The following is a 12,011-nucleotide window of genomic DNA, read 5'->3' as shown; positions in this document are numbered from 1 at the left end:
ACACACACACACACACACACACACACACACACACACACACACACACACACACACACACACACACACACACACGTACAAAACCCCCTGTCTTGCTGTGTTTCTTTGTCACACACACATAAACTCTGTTTCTTTTACACACACACACACACACTCTGTGTCACACACACACTGGGCTGGGCAGGGCCGGCCTGTGGTTAGCCATCCAGATGGTTTTAAGGTTAGTTAGAGAGTATGCTCAAAGGTGCTGTTTGCAACCAAAGTAGTGAGTGTGTATGAGTGTGTGTGTGTGTGTGTGTGTGTGTGTAAACCCGCTCACCCTACACTATTTTTGGCTCCACTTCTTTTTTTTAAATAGCACTTTTATTGTCTTTGTAAAACATTCACACACATCCAAAAGTAGCCTGGGTGAAGAAACGTCACCGTGGAACAATAGACTTTAAGGAGTTAAACCACAACACATGTGTGTGTCTGTGAGGGTAAGCGTCTTTTGACTGTGTGTGTGTGTGTGTGTGTGTGTGTGTGTGTGTGTGTGTGTGTGTGTGTGTGTGTGTGTGTGTGTGTGTGTGTGTGTGTGTGTGTGTGTGTGTGTGTGTTCAAAAGAGAGTAAGAGATTCTGGGATTGAAAGGGAGGGAATGTGCGTATTGGCGTGTGCCCAGCTGAGCTGACTAACTTTGAGGCTCTGATTCATAAATAGTTGGATGTCTGGTTGTCATATGTTGTGTGCAGTTTTACAAGTACAAGAGGTTTTTACACAGGGATGCATTTCTCTCTCCCTCTCTGTCTGTAGTGTGTGTTTCTCATTTGTTGCTCACCCCCCTTTTTGTAGTCTGCACAACTGTAATCAAAACCACAGACTTGAGGATTGGGTACAACTTTCCCATTCCTCTTTTCCTCTCTTTTTTTTCTGCTGTTAATGTTTTTTTTATTTTTTAATCAGAATTTTACTTCGGATTTCCTTGAACTTTTCATCTTATTCCCCTTCTTCTGTCTTTGTATATACATTATCAAATCAATTCTCTCCATCTGATTTTCACACTAATGCTACAGATGTCCAGAACATGTATTAAATATGAAATGAACCAGCTTTTAATGATTCTGGGCCAGTGTAAAATACCTGAGCAGATCCTGTAAGGCTGTAAAGTAATTCCTCCTCCATTGAGAAAAGTCAGTCTCTTTCTCCTCTCCTGATCATGCAAAAAACTTGTTTCTCTGTCGCCCCCTGCAGGAGAAAGAGAAGAAGTACATGCTGCAGGTGGACAACCTGAAGCTGCGTGATGTGGAGAAAGGCTTCATGTCCAGCAAGCACATCTTTGCCCTGTTCAACACTGAACAAAGGTAACCAAGAAAAATAATGATAATAATCATAATGTTGTTTAAAATGTGCGCAAAGCTGCTTTTCCTTTTAGCTAACACAAGCTAAAAAACAATGCAGTCAAGCAAGACAAAACTGCAGTTTAAGCTGCATGTTAAAGAAAATGATGCATGACACGTTACAGCAGCTTCTAGCTAAGAGGCTCACCCTTGCTACATTAGCTAAATTAAGTTAGCTGAGTAGTAAACACCTCAACGACTAAGAAGTTGACTTCATCTTGCTTTTGTACATGAGCTTCATAATGCTCAGTCTTGCTACATTACCCAAGCTAGCTACACAACACATTAGCAAAGAAGTGAGCTACAAGCTAAGATATTTACTCTTCCTTGCTACATGACGTTAGCTACTTTATGTTAAATAAGAACTTAACCCCTGGATAAGTGTTAACTTCTTGCTACATTTCATAAGCATGTGTTGCTCTTATTTTTCCTATGTCACAGGAATGTGTACAAGGACTACCGTCAGCTGGAGTTGGCCTGTGAGAGTCAGGAGGACGTGGATGCCTGGAAAGCCTCCTTCCTCAGAGCTGGAGTTTACCCTGAACGTGTTGTGGTAAGACAGTTGAATTTTTTTTCTACTGTGATTTTTACAAAACAAACACAAAAAGAGCCTACATTTTCTTGTTTCATGTAAGTTGTCTACATTTTTAAGTGTATTGGAGTCTTTTCATGTGAAGTCTCTTTTGTGACACTTCATGTGTCTTCTTTCAATGTTCAATCTTCATCACTGTCTCACATTAAAGGATAAGGAAGGAAAGGTATGTCCTCTTCATATTTATGTCTTTGATCAGATTTTTCATCTTCAACATCACAGATTTCCAGTTGTCTCATTCTGAAAAAATACAAGCAAAGCAAGAATCACAGTTTTTTAATCTATTAAAGCTAAATACAGCCCTTTCATTTCTAACTTTTCTTTTCTGGACCTAAACTAAAACTCTTTGAATTTGCCCTCCACAGAGTGATGGTGGCGATGAAAATGGCTCTGACAACTTAATGCACAGCATGGATCCACAACTGGAGCGACAGGTAGAGACCATCCGCAACCTGGTTGACTCCTACATGGCCATTGTCAACAAGACAGTCCGCGACTTGATGCCAAAGACCATCATGCATCTCATGATTAACAATGTAAGTCATTTACCAAATTCACACTGTTTTCTTCTTGGGTCATAATGGGGGGTAAAAAAGCTCAATTACTTAAATCATGTTTGTGTTTTTCAGGTTTTAAGTTATAAAAATGATGAAAACTGACAAATCTGTAAAAATTTGTCCAGCTCTGGACTAACGAAAAAAAGCGGACTCAAGTAAAACCAAGTTATTTCATGTAGCACAGCATATTTGCTAAGAAAGAAAACATTGCTTGACACAATACGTTAGAAAAAATGTGAACTTCTACCTAAAAAGTTAATTCTTTAATGCTTTATTTTATTAGCTACAGCATGTTAATTAAGAAGTTAACTCTTAACTAAGAAGGTAACTCCTTCCTTGCTACATTAGTTTTACCAAGATAGCTACACAACTAATTTAGCTTTTAGCTGAGATGTTAACTCCTTGCGACATAACATTAGCTAAGCAATATTAGCTCCTAGCTAAGATGTTTGCTCATTTATGCTTCATTACATAAGCTACATCATGTTAGCTAAGTTAACTTATAGCTAAGATGTTAACTATTTGGCACCTTGCCTTAGCCTTACCAAGATAGCTACACAATACACTAACAATGGAGTAATCTTCTAAGAAGTTAACTCTTTCTTGCTACATAACATTAGATACATAAAAGTGCTGAGTACACTTCTCACTTGTTACATTAGCTATGCTACGTTAGCTACACATTAGGCTAGCAAGGAAGGAAACTCCTAGCAAATATGTTAATTTTCTTGCTACTTTACATTAGCTACATTTAGTTAGCTACTCATTACATTAGCTTAAAAGTAATCACTAAGCAGAGACATTAACCCTTTCTGCTACATAACATAAGATGCATTACATTAGCAACATTACATTAGCTTCACACTAAGTTAACTAAGAAATAAACTCCTAGATTAGAAGCTTTAACTCCTAGCTTTAATTATCTAAGCAACATTATTCTTGCTATAGTCCTTTCTTGGAAACAAATTCCTAGCTTTCATCATGTTAGCCATATTATGTCAGTCAGGATGTCAACTGCTGGCTAAGAAGTAAATACACCAGCTTAAGGATATTTTACCTTGTCACTGTTGCCAAATATTGCTAATTCTTCCTCATTGTGAATTACCAATGGGTCTCTTACAGTTTATCTCTTTCTTGTCGTTCAGACTAAAGAGTTCATCAATGCTGATCTGCTGGCCCAGCTGTACTCGTGTGGTGACCAGAACTCGCTGATGGAGGAGTCTCAGGAGCAAGCGCAACATCGAGATGAAATGCTGAGGATGTACCATGCGCTGAAGGAGGCCCTCAACATTATCGGTGACATCAGCACAACCACCGTAACCACGTCCATGCCACCTCCTGTGGATGACTCCTGGCTGCAGGTGCAGCGTGGTGGATCTGGAGGAAGGTAAGTCACAGAAATAATGTCTGCTTAACATGATAAGATTGTACATATTTTTTTCCACAATTTGAATTTCAATGTATTTTGTTTATTTGATTAAGACAAACTAATAGTGTTCAGGCCAGGAAATAAGATGGAAGAACGACATCAAACAGCAGTATGATTATTCTTCTTGCTCCAGCATCTTTTTGCTCATGTGTTCCTCTCCTCCCTACTTAAACAGGTCCCCAGCCACGAGCCCTACTCCGAATCGTCGGGCTCCACCAGGACCACCAGGTCGTCCAGTCTCTCGTGGGCCTCCACCTGGCCCTCCCCCTGCTGGAGGACCCCCTGTACCCTCTCGCCCTGGGGCTTCTCCAGACCCTTACAGCGGGCCACCGCCCACCGTGCCCTCCCGGCCAAACCGTGCACCTCCAAGTGTCCCCAGGTGAGTAGGAACATGGGCCAAATATTAGCATATCTTACATGGACTTTGGAATCCAAACCTCAGCTAAAAATATCAAAAGAAGATATCCAACCTGAAGTGTGGGTATTTCTGTTACTAAGGGGGATGTGAAGACACCTGGATGAGGGGATAAAGGAGGTAAATGCCAGTGAGACAGATCTGGTTGTGATAGAGGGTAGTTTAATAGAAGAATAGATTTATAGAAATCCCAAAATAGATGGATAGACAAACTAAACCAAACAAATCTTATCTTCTTTTTCTCTTGGTTTGGGAAAAATATGTGTAACTACCTCTCTGCCACCTCTTTTAAACATCCTACATGCTGTCAACATCACCAATTAAAGCAAACACTCCACTCATGTCCACCCCTTACACTCACTTCACCACTGTCCTCATGTGACTTAGATATTGCTATCACCATGTGCCAAAAAGTGTGATTTCTCTGTTCATTAATATCTGCTTCCAGACCTTTTTAATGTGCTTTGTGTTTGCCTGTTTGTCTGCTAGCTAACGTTTCTTCAATCCTGAATTCACAGAGTAGCAGCTTTGCTCTTTAAACAGAGGAGACTGTAACGTTGCTGAGCACAGCTCTCACTGTGTGATCTCTAAATCCCCTCAAAACTCTAAATCTGAATCTTTTAAAGTGAAAGCTTTTGGTCGGTCAAAGTGAGAGCTGAGCACACGTGACATTTGGTCCTTTCCTGCTCTGTAACAGTTGCACATCTTTTCTCTTGTCCTCCTCGTCATCCCTCTTTTTCTCATCACACCTCTGTCCCACATATGACTATGATTCCTTCTACAGAATCACAATCACTAACCAATGAGGAGAAACATTTCTGGTATGTCAGGGTACTGTACGTCTTCATCAGGGTGCTGTCCGTCTTTATCATCACAACCATCCACATCTTTCTCTTCTTTTCAGAGGGCATCTTTTTTGCAGCATGTCATTTTCCTCTCTTAAGTCTCATTACTCAGTGCTGCATGGGCAAACACACACCCAACTCAGTGGATGTGTGTGTTTGCATTGGTTTTAAGCCTTTTTGAAATGCTTATTTTTATTGAAGGAGTACTGAAATGTGAGAATGTGTCTGTTTGTCTTGGGTCAACTCAAACGTCTAATACTTAATTGTTGAAGTTGTTGTGTGATTGTGATTATTCTGATCCATGACTGAAGTGGTTTGTGTAATGTCAGTTATTGTAACTGTTAATGTCATTGTGAAATTTGGAGCTCAAGTGCAGGCAGCGGCTAAAGAGGCCCTTGTTTTTTATTGAATACATTGGCAAAAAAAAATTGGGTTTCATTTAATGAGACAGTTTAAAACCAACTACCTACCTGGATTAGTGCTCAACCACTTTTTGGATAACACTACAGTTTGGAAGTATACAATAAATAGTCTTGGCATAAATGAGCTTTTAATATTATCTAGTAAACAGTAACATAAGTGAACAAATCTGTAATATTAGTTGATGAATAGGAATTATTTTAAACAAACATCAGGGTTAGCAATATAGCATTGTTAGCTAGCAAACAGTTGATATTGCCAGAAATTGTGATATTAGCAAACAAACAAAAATATTAGCTTGTACAAAGGAATGTTAGTAAAAGTGTGTAGTGTTAGTCAACAAACAGGAATGTTAGCAAATCAGTGCTAGCAAAACATAATTATAAGCAATTAAACTGTCATTTTTTACAGAAAATAATGAAGATAGGAAGCAAACAGCTCGTTAACAGCTAAGTTAAGTTAGTAAATAAGTGCAAATGCTAGCTCGACAGAATTTTTAGCTGGGAAACAGATTTTTGCCACAAAATAATACAGATAGCAAATAAACTGAAATATTAGCATGAAAACAGTCATTTTTGTCTAAGGATATGTAATGGTAGTTAGCAAAAAGAGATGTTAAAAAACAAACACTAATACTAGCTTAACATAATTATTGACTGGCAAACAAAATTTTTGCAAAAAACAAAAATGAAAGCAAGCGAAAAAAGATAAAGCTTCTAAATCTGTAATATCAGTTAGCAAACAAGTGAATTTGCCATCAAACAAAAAAGAAATTTTAGTAGGACTATTTGAAGTCAGTGAACAAACAGAAACGTAAGCAAACAAGCATCAAAGCTAGCTGGACAGAATTACTAGCTAGTCATCCTGTCAATAAAACAAAAGTAAACCAAAATAATGGCTTGTATCAGTAATTCTAGAGAAAACTCATGGATATTAGTAAGCAAACAGAAATGTAAACGAACACTTATGATAGCTAGACCATATTCTTTGTAAGCAAACAGAAATTTTGCCAGAAAACCTTGTGAATAGCACCCAAATAGGAATGTAAGCATGTAAACACCAATATAAGTTCAAATCTGTAACATAAGTATGCTAACAGAAATGTAAGCAAACTTACACCAATGCTTGCTGGACTGTATTATGGCCAGCAAACAGTTTTTTCCAGATTACTTTGAAAAACAGTAAGCCAATGAAAATTTGAGCTTGTAAACATTAATGCTAGTAAAAGTCTGTAAAATACATTAGAGAACAGAATTGTTTGTGAACAAACACAACTGCTAGTTGAACAGAATTATAAGCTAGCAAACTTGAAGTTTTGGTAGAAAACAATAAATAAACAGAACTATTAGCCAGACAGTAATTTTGGTTAAAAAAAATCTTTTAAAACTGTGATACCTGTGATAGAAATATTAATTAGCTAACAAGTGCATTTACAAGCTAGACAGAAATGTTAGCTTGTAAGCAGGAATGGTTTCAGGGAAATCGTATTGTGGGCTAGCTAACAGTTATGTTTGCAAGAAATTAGCAAGGTTAGCTTCTAAATACTTCAATTAGCAAAGTAATGGTCAATGATGACAATATCAGAAAGAAAATTAAGTAAATGAATGCTAATATTAGCTGCTGTTAGTTAGCTCTTGCTATTAAGTAGAATAATAACATCACTTTTCTTTATGACATAATCCCATGATGATTACAGTGAAAAAGGTTAATATGTCATCTATACCAGTGCATGTAGCAGAAAATTCACTCGGGGATAGAGTTATACTGCCTGCATTTGGCCTCGACTGCAAACATACATTTGCATTTGGACATGTTAACTGAGTTTAACATCTTTGTGAGGTTGGTTGTGTCCTCTTGCATCCTCTCATGTATGACCTCATGATTAAATGGTGGATTACACTGTGAGTTTGGGTACTGTATTTTTATGTATGTGCATGTCATAAGGGGCTTTGACGAAACAGTAAGTATAAAGCCTGATCTCAGTTTCAAAGAAAAAGCAAAAAACTTAATCCAACCTGTTCCCATCTTATCTTCTTTGCGTCTGTTTGTCTTTGTTTATGTGTTTATGGCAGTCGGAGACCCCCACCTTCTCCAACCCACTAGACCTCTGACCTCCTTCCTCCCCCGCCTGTCCCTCTGACCATTTCTCCGAGAAGCCGCGGACAACAGCACCACCTACCCTCCATCCTCTGTCACACCTGGCCTGAGCCGACTCTCTTCTCCTGCTCCCTTACAACAAGCCAAGCCATGTCTCTTTATCTCTCCCAAATCCCCCAACCCTGTACCACACAGCACACACACAAACACACACCTGTTTCACACAGAGATGCTTCAGAATACTTGAAACATACCTGCATGACTGACTTGTGAACATGCTGCACCCTCAGATATGTAAAGAAACTCTGCAGAGAATACAAAATCAAAAGAAATCTGTGAGTGTGTGCACATCTGCATGAACACCTGTTATCATTATACATATATTTATAGTTTATATGTAAACAAGTGGAAACATACAGAACACATAGCCCTGCTTATTAAGCATGACACTTTGCCTACTACAGACTTTATAATGGGTGTTTTGGCTTCAGACGTTACGTTTATGATTTTTTTATGTCCGATTTTCTTTAGTGTTGTGTTTTTTAGGTTGCTAACTGACCTTGTATTGCCTTTCATGTTTAAAACAGGGTTGCTACTTTCAGAGTTAAAAGGGCACTGAAGTGTAAAAATAGTATGAGAATGTGCGTGTTGCTTTTTGGTGACATTTTATATATTCACAATTTCTCGAGCAGCTGGATATCACTGATGTTTTCACATTTTTTTCTTTTTGTAAAAACTTAACAGTAGTTCATTCTCTTTATGAAGTCTTTGGAAGATATTTATTTTTGTCATAGCTCCACGAACTACTGAATGATGAATTTATGAGTCACTTTCTGTTGGTTCTCCACCTCTTTATGATATGGCAGGGTTTCATCCCAACATTTGAGGTGTTTTTATTTTCACACTATTTACTCTTTTCCTACACCGTTAGACTCTTAAACAGAGCGGGGCTGCTTCTCTTCATCTTTTGTCCTTTCTTCTTCCTGCTCCTCTTGTTTAATTCACATATAATTAAAGTATCATGTCTAACTGAATCATTTTGAGTTGAATATCAAATAATATCAAATGTCCACCTCTGAAAAGTGCTGCTGTCTGTGCTTGTACAGAACCTATGCAAAAACAAAAACGATTACTCAACATTACTCCTGGCTTGAAGGGGTGCCTCTCACAACCATTTTTCCTCCTCTTATCTTTGCAAAAACACAAGTACTGCATTATCTAATTGAGGCGAGATTGAAATAGAAAGTGGGATATATGGAAACTATTTTGTAAAAGTGGGAGAAAGGAAATCTGTGGTCTGTGTTGCCTCCTTAGACTGTTAGATTCCTCCTTAGGTATCAAGGCCCCTGATGGGAAAGGATTACGAAATTTGGAGTGTGTTTCTAAGTTGTGTTTAACCCCATTCAACATTTGTACACAACAGTCTTTCTCTGAATTAACACTCAGGGTGTGAGGCTTTGATGCTACGTAAATATTCTGCTGTTGTCCAGGTTGCAAAAATTATATCGTTGTACTGAAAATGTCAAATCAGTGGAGGCCTGTTTCCTTAAAAATATTAAATTTTTAAAAAAGAAACAGGGTAACTAGCCTACATAACAAAAAAAATAAAAAAATAAAAATTGGGTAAGTCCAAAAAATATTATTTTCCTTTTTTTTTTTTTCTTTTTTTTTTCCATAGAAATCCACATAATTCAGCAACTGATGAGACATTGTAAAGTAGAATTCAGGTGCCACATGTAAAGGGAAACCACACTTTGAAAACCTGTCCAGTAATGTTAATCAACAAGTTATATTAGCATTCGGCTAATTCTTTGCTTCCTTGAATAACTGTTTGATAATTATATTTATATCTATATAAGGTGACCGCCATCAAATGTAGATGTTGGCTAGTTACTTAAGAACATGAATGTTAGCAAAAAGACTGAATGTTAACGAAAAACGTGAATGTAAAAGCAAAGGAAGTAATGTTAGCTAGCACAATGAATGTTAGCTATAAAGTCAATGTAGCTCCAAAGTGTTAATTGCTAACAGTAGCTATTTTATTGTCAGCAATGAAGTTTTAACGTGAAATACGACAACTGTCTCACTAGATAATCTCTATTAGTTGTCAATTCAGTTGCTAACTCTAAAAATGTATCTGTGTGTTAACGACTTAACCCATCAAAAAGCAGTTTGGTCTATCTAGCGGGGAAGATTAGCAGTGTGACTCAACATCAAATCTCTTGATGCAGCTACAGCATTTTGCTCTATCATTTATTTTGTCTTCTCTCCCCTCCTCTTTTTCATTCTTTCCTTTCTTCTCTCAGTGGTCACGGGGGTGAGTGAGAACATGAACACAGCCAGTCTATGCATATAACTATCAGTCGCTCCTCCTGTCTCCACCTCATGTTGCTATTACCCATCTTCTTACTTCCTGTTTTGTCACCAAACTTTTTCGTCGGTGTGATGTGTTGTATTTTGACCCCAGACTAAAAAAAAAATCAACAACCCACCAGCCTCAAAATCCCATAACTGTACCTCAACTGATGTCATCCTAGTCTTTTCAAACCACCTCCCTTGTGAATCCTGGCACTACACAAACACAACAAGTATATCCTCCTTATTATTTAATGGGAAATAGTTTATTATGGACATATCTAAATGTGTTATTCTTACGTATATGTGTGGTGCATCTTCTGGGACTTTACCTCCACTGTTTAGAGATTTAAGTCTGCCATGTATGATATTGCTGAGTATTTAAATTATTATGAATAAATGAGTATAAAGGAAAACTACCTTCAAAACTTCTAAAAAAAAAGTGTAATGCAGTAAAAATTATGGATGTTGGCAGATTGTTTGGTACTTTAGTTTGTAGAAGAGGGTTTTCTGTTGGTTTTTCTTGTCTCTCTCAGGGGGGACGGTGTAAATGTGTGAACTCCTGCGGCCAACAGGCCCTGCATCTTGTTCAAACTGCTGTGGATGAAATGATGACTTTATGCTGCAGGACTGCCATGCTTTGTCAAGACATTAAAGAATTTCAGTGTACCAAACCCAGTGTTTACTTTCTTTTTTTTTTTTCATAAAAGATTATCAGCGAACAAAATGATGAGTGACACCCTGAAATTCAATCTATTTCTAAAATTTCTGATATTTCCCTTAATATTTCATGATTTCAGTTTTTAGGGGGGAGGGGTATTTCCAAAAATTGAGTTAGAATTTAAGTTCTTTTTCTTAACAAGAGCCCCTTTAGTTTTTTTTAGAGATATGAAAAATGCCAAAAGTTTTCCAAAATTTTCATCAGAATTTTTGAATTTAAGTGTTTCAGATTTAAAAAAAAAATAGAATTTTTATAAATACTGAAATATATAAATTCAACATTATTTCCAATTTAATCTTAAAATTAGTGAAATTTAATACAGAAAAATCTAAAAAATATTTTTAGCATAATAATTAATTAATTAATTAATTAATTAATTAATTTTTCTTTGAACATTTCTTAAACATCAAGTGAAAGTTAAGGACTCCAGAGGTATCTGAAACTTCAATAACATTCTCAGTTTTAAGAAAAATCATGTTAACTATTAATTGCTCCTGTCCTCAACACTGCAAAACAACAATCTGTTTTGGTATCAAACTTTTTGTTTTGTTCTGTTCTGATGTGTTTATTGCCCCCAGTCGAATTTTTCAATAATTTTTCAATGTTTACAATTTTTTTCCCCATAAGAACTTACAATTTGCAAAGTAAGCAGATGTATAAAATGTGTGTATACAAATGCTTCACAATCTGTTTTAAAGCAAATCTCCCAGTGTACAACATACATGGTGTACATGAAGTTTTTCGCACAATGTGCTGTTTATATGCACATATATAATACTTTTCTGATCTTTTTTTTTTTTTTTTAAAGCTCTTTATTGTGAGTAATTCGCATTTTGTTTCTCAAAATTATTATTATTTTTTTCCTAAAATGGTATGATTGCTGAAATAAAGAATGTTTGGAGGCAAACAAGCCAACCAAAAGGTTTTTTTTTCTTTCAAATAATTTTGTGGTCTTTATCAATTATCAAACAATACATCACAAGTTTTATAATCCTTAACGTAATATTTTCTTTTAGTTGCTTACTCTTGATTTTTTTTTACTGCACAAAACAAAAATAAGCATTTAAACAATTTTCAAAGTCATCAAATGAAATACAGATTCTCAGAAAGTCAGTTAACTCACTTGAAATTGTCGACTGTTAAAATGAAGTTCAAAAAGGGAAAAAGATGATTTTTATCTTTATAATGTAATTAAAGCATAACCTTCA

General features: G+C 36.6%; 1 protein-coding gene across 4 annotated transcripts in view; it reads left to right on the top strand.

Moving 5' to 3' along the window:
* Positions 1–10,750, top strand: part of dnm1a (dynamin 1a) — a 58,113-nt gene extending 47,363 nt beyond the window's left edge. For 2 of the 4 annotated variants that reach the window (XM_074689815.1, XM_074689812.1), the window contains exons 16-22: positions 1,227–1,336; positions 1,814–1,925; positions 2,330–2,500; positions 3,667–3,908; positions 4,126–4,329; positions 5,150–5,186; positions 7,703–10,750. In XM_074689815.1, the coding sequence (XP_074545916.1) occupies positions 1,227–1,336; positions 1,814–1,925; positions 2,330–2,500; positions 3,667–3,908; positions 4,126–4,329; positions 5,150–5,171 (861 nt within the window). In that variant the 3' untranslated portion in view covers positions 5,172–5,186; positions 7,703–10,750. The remainder of the gene's footprint in view (positions 1–1,226; positions 1,337–1,813; positions 1,926–2,329; positions 2,501–3,666; positions 3,909–4,125; positions 4,330–5,149; positions 5,187–7,702) is intronic. The other 2 variants (XM_074689811.1, XM_074689810.1) reach the window with 1 other exon arrangement.
* Positions 10,751–12,011: the final 1,261 nt, after the last annotated feature.

This window comes from Halichoeres trimaculatus, unplaced genomic scaffold (genome assembly GCF_033239565.1).
Source record: "Halichoeres trimaculatus isolate MK-OKI-2021-1 unplaced genomic scaffold, fHalTri1.1 fHalTri1_scaffold_16, whole genome shotgun sequence".
NCBI lineage: Eukaryota > Metazoa > Chordata > Actinopteri > Labriformes > Labridae > Halichoeres > Halichoeres trimaculatus.
Note: the sequence above shows the minus strand (reverse complement) of the source record. Positions and strands in the feature narration are given on the sequence as shown.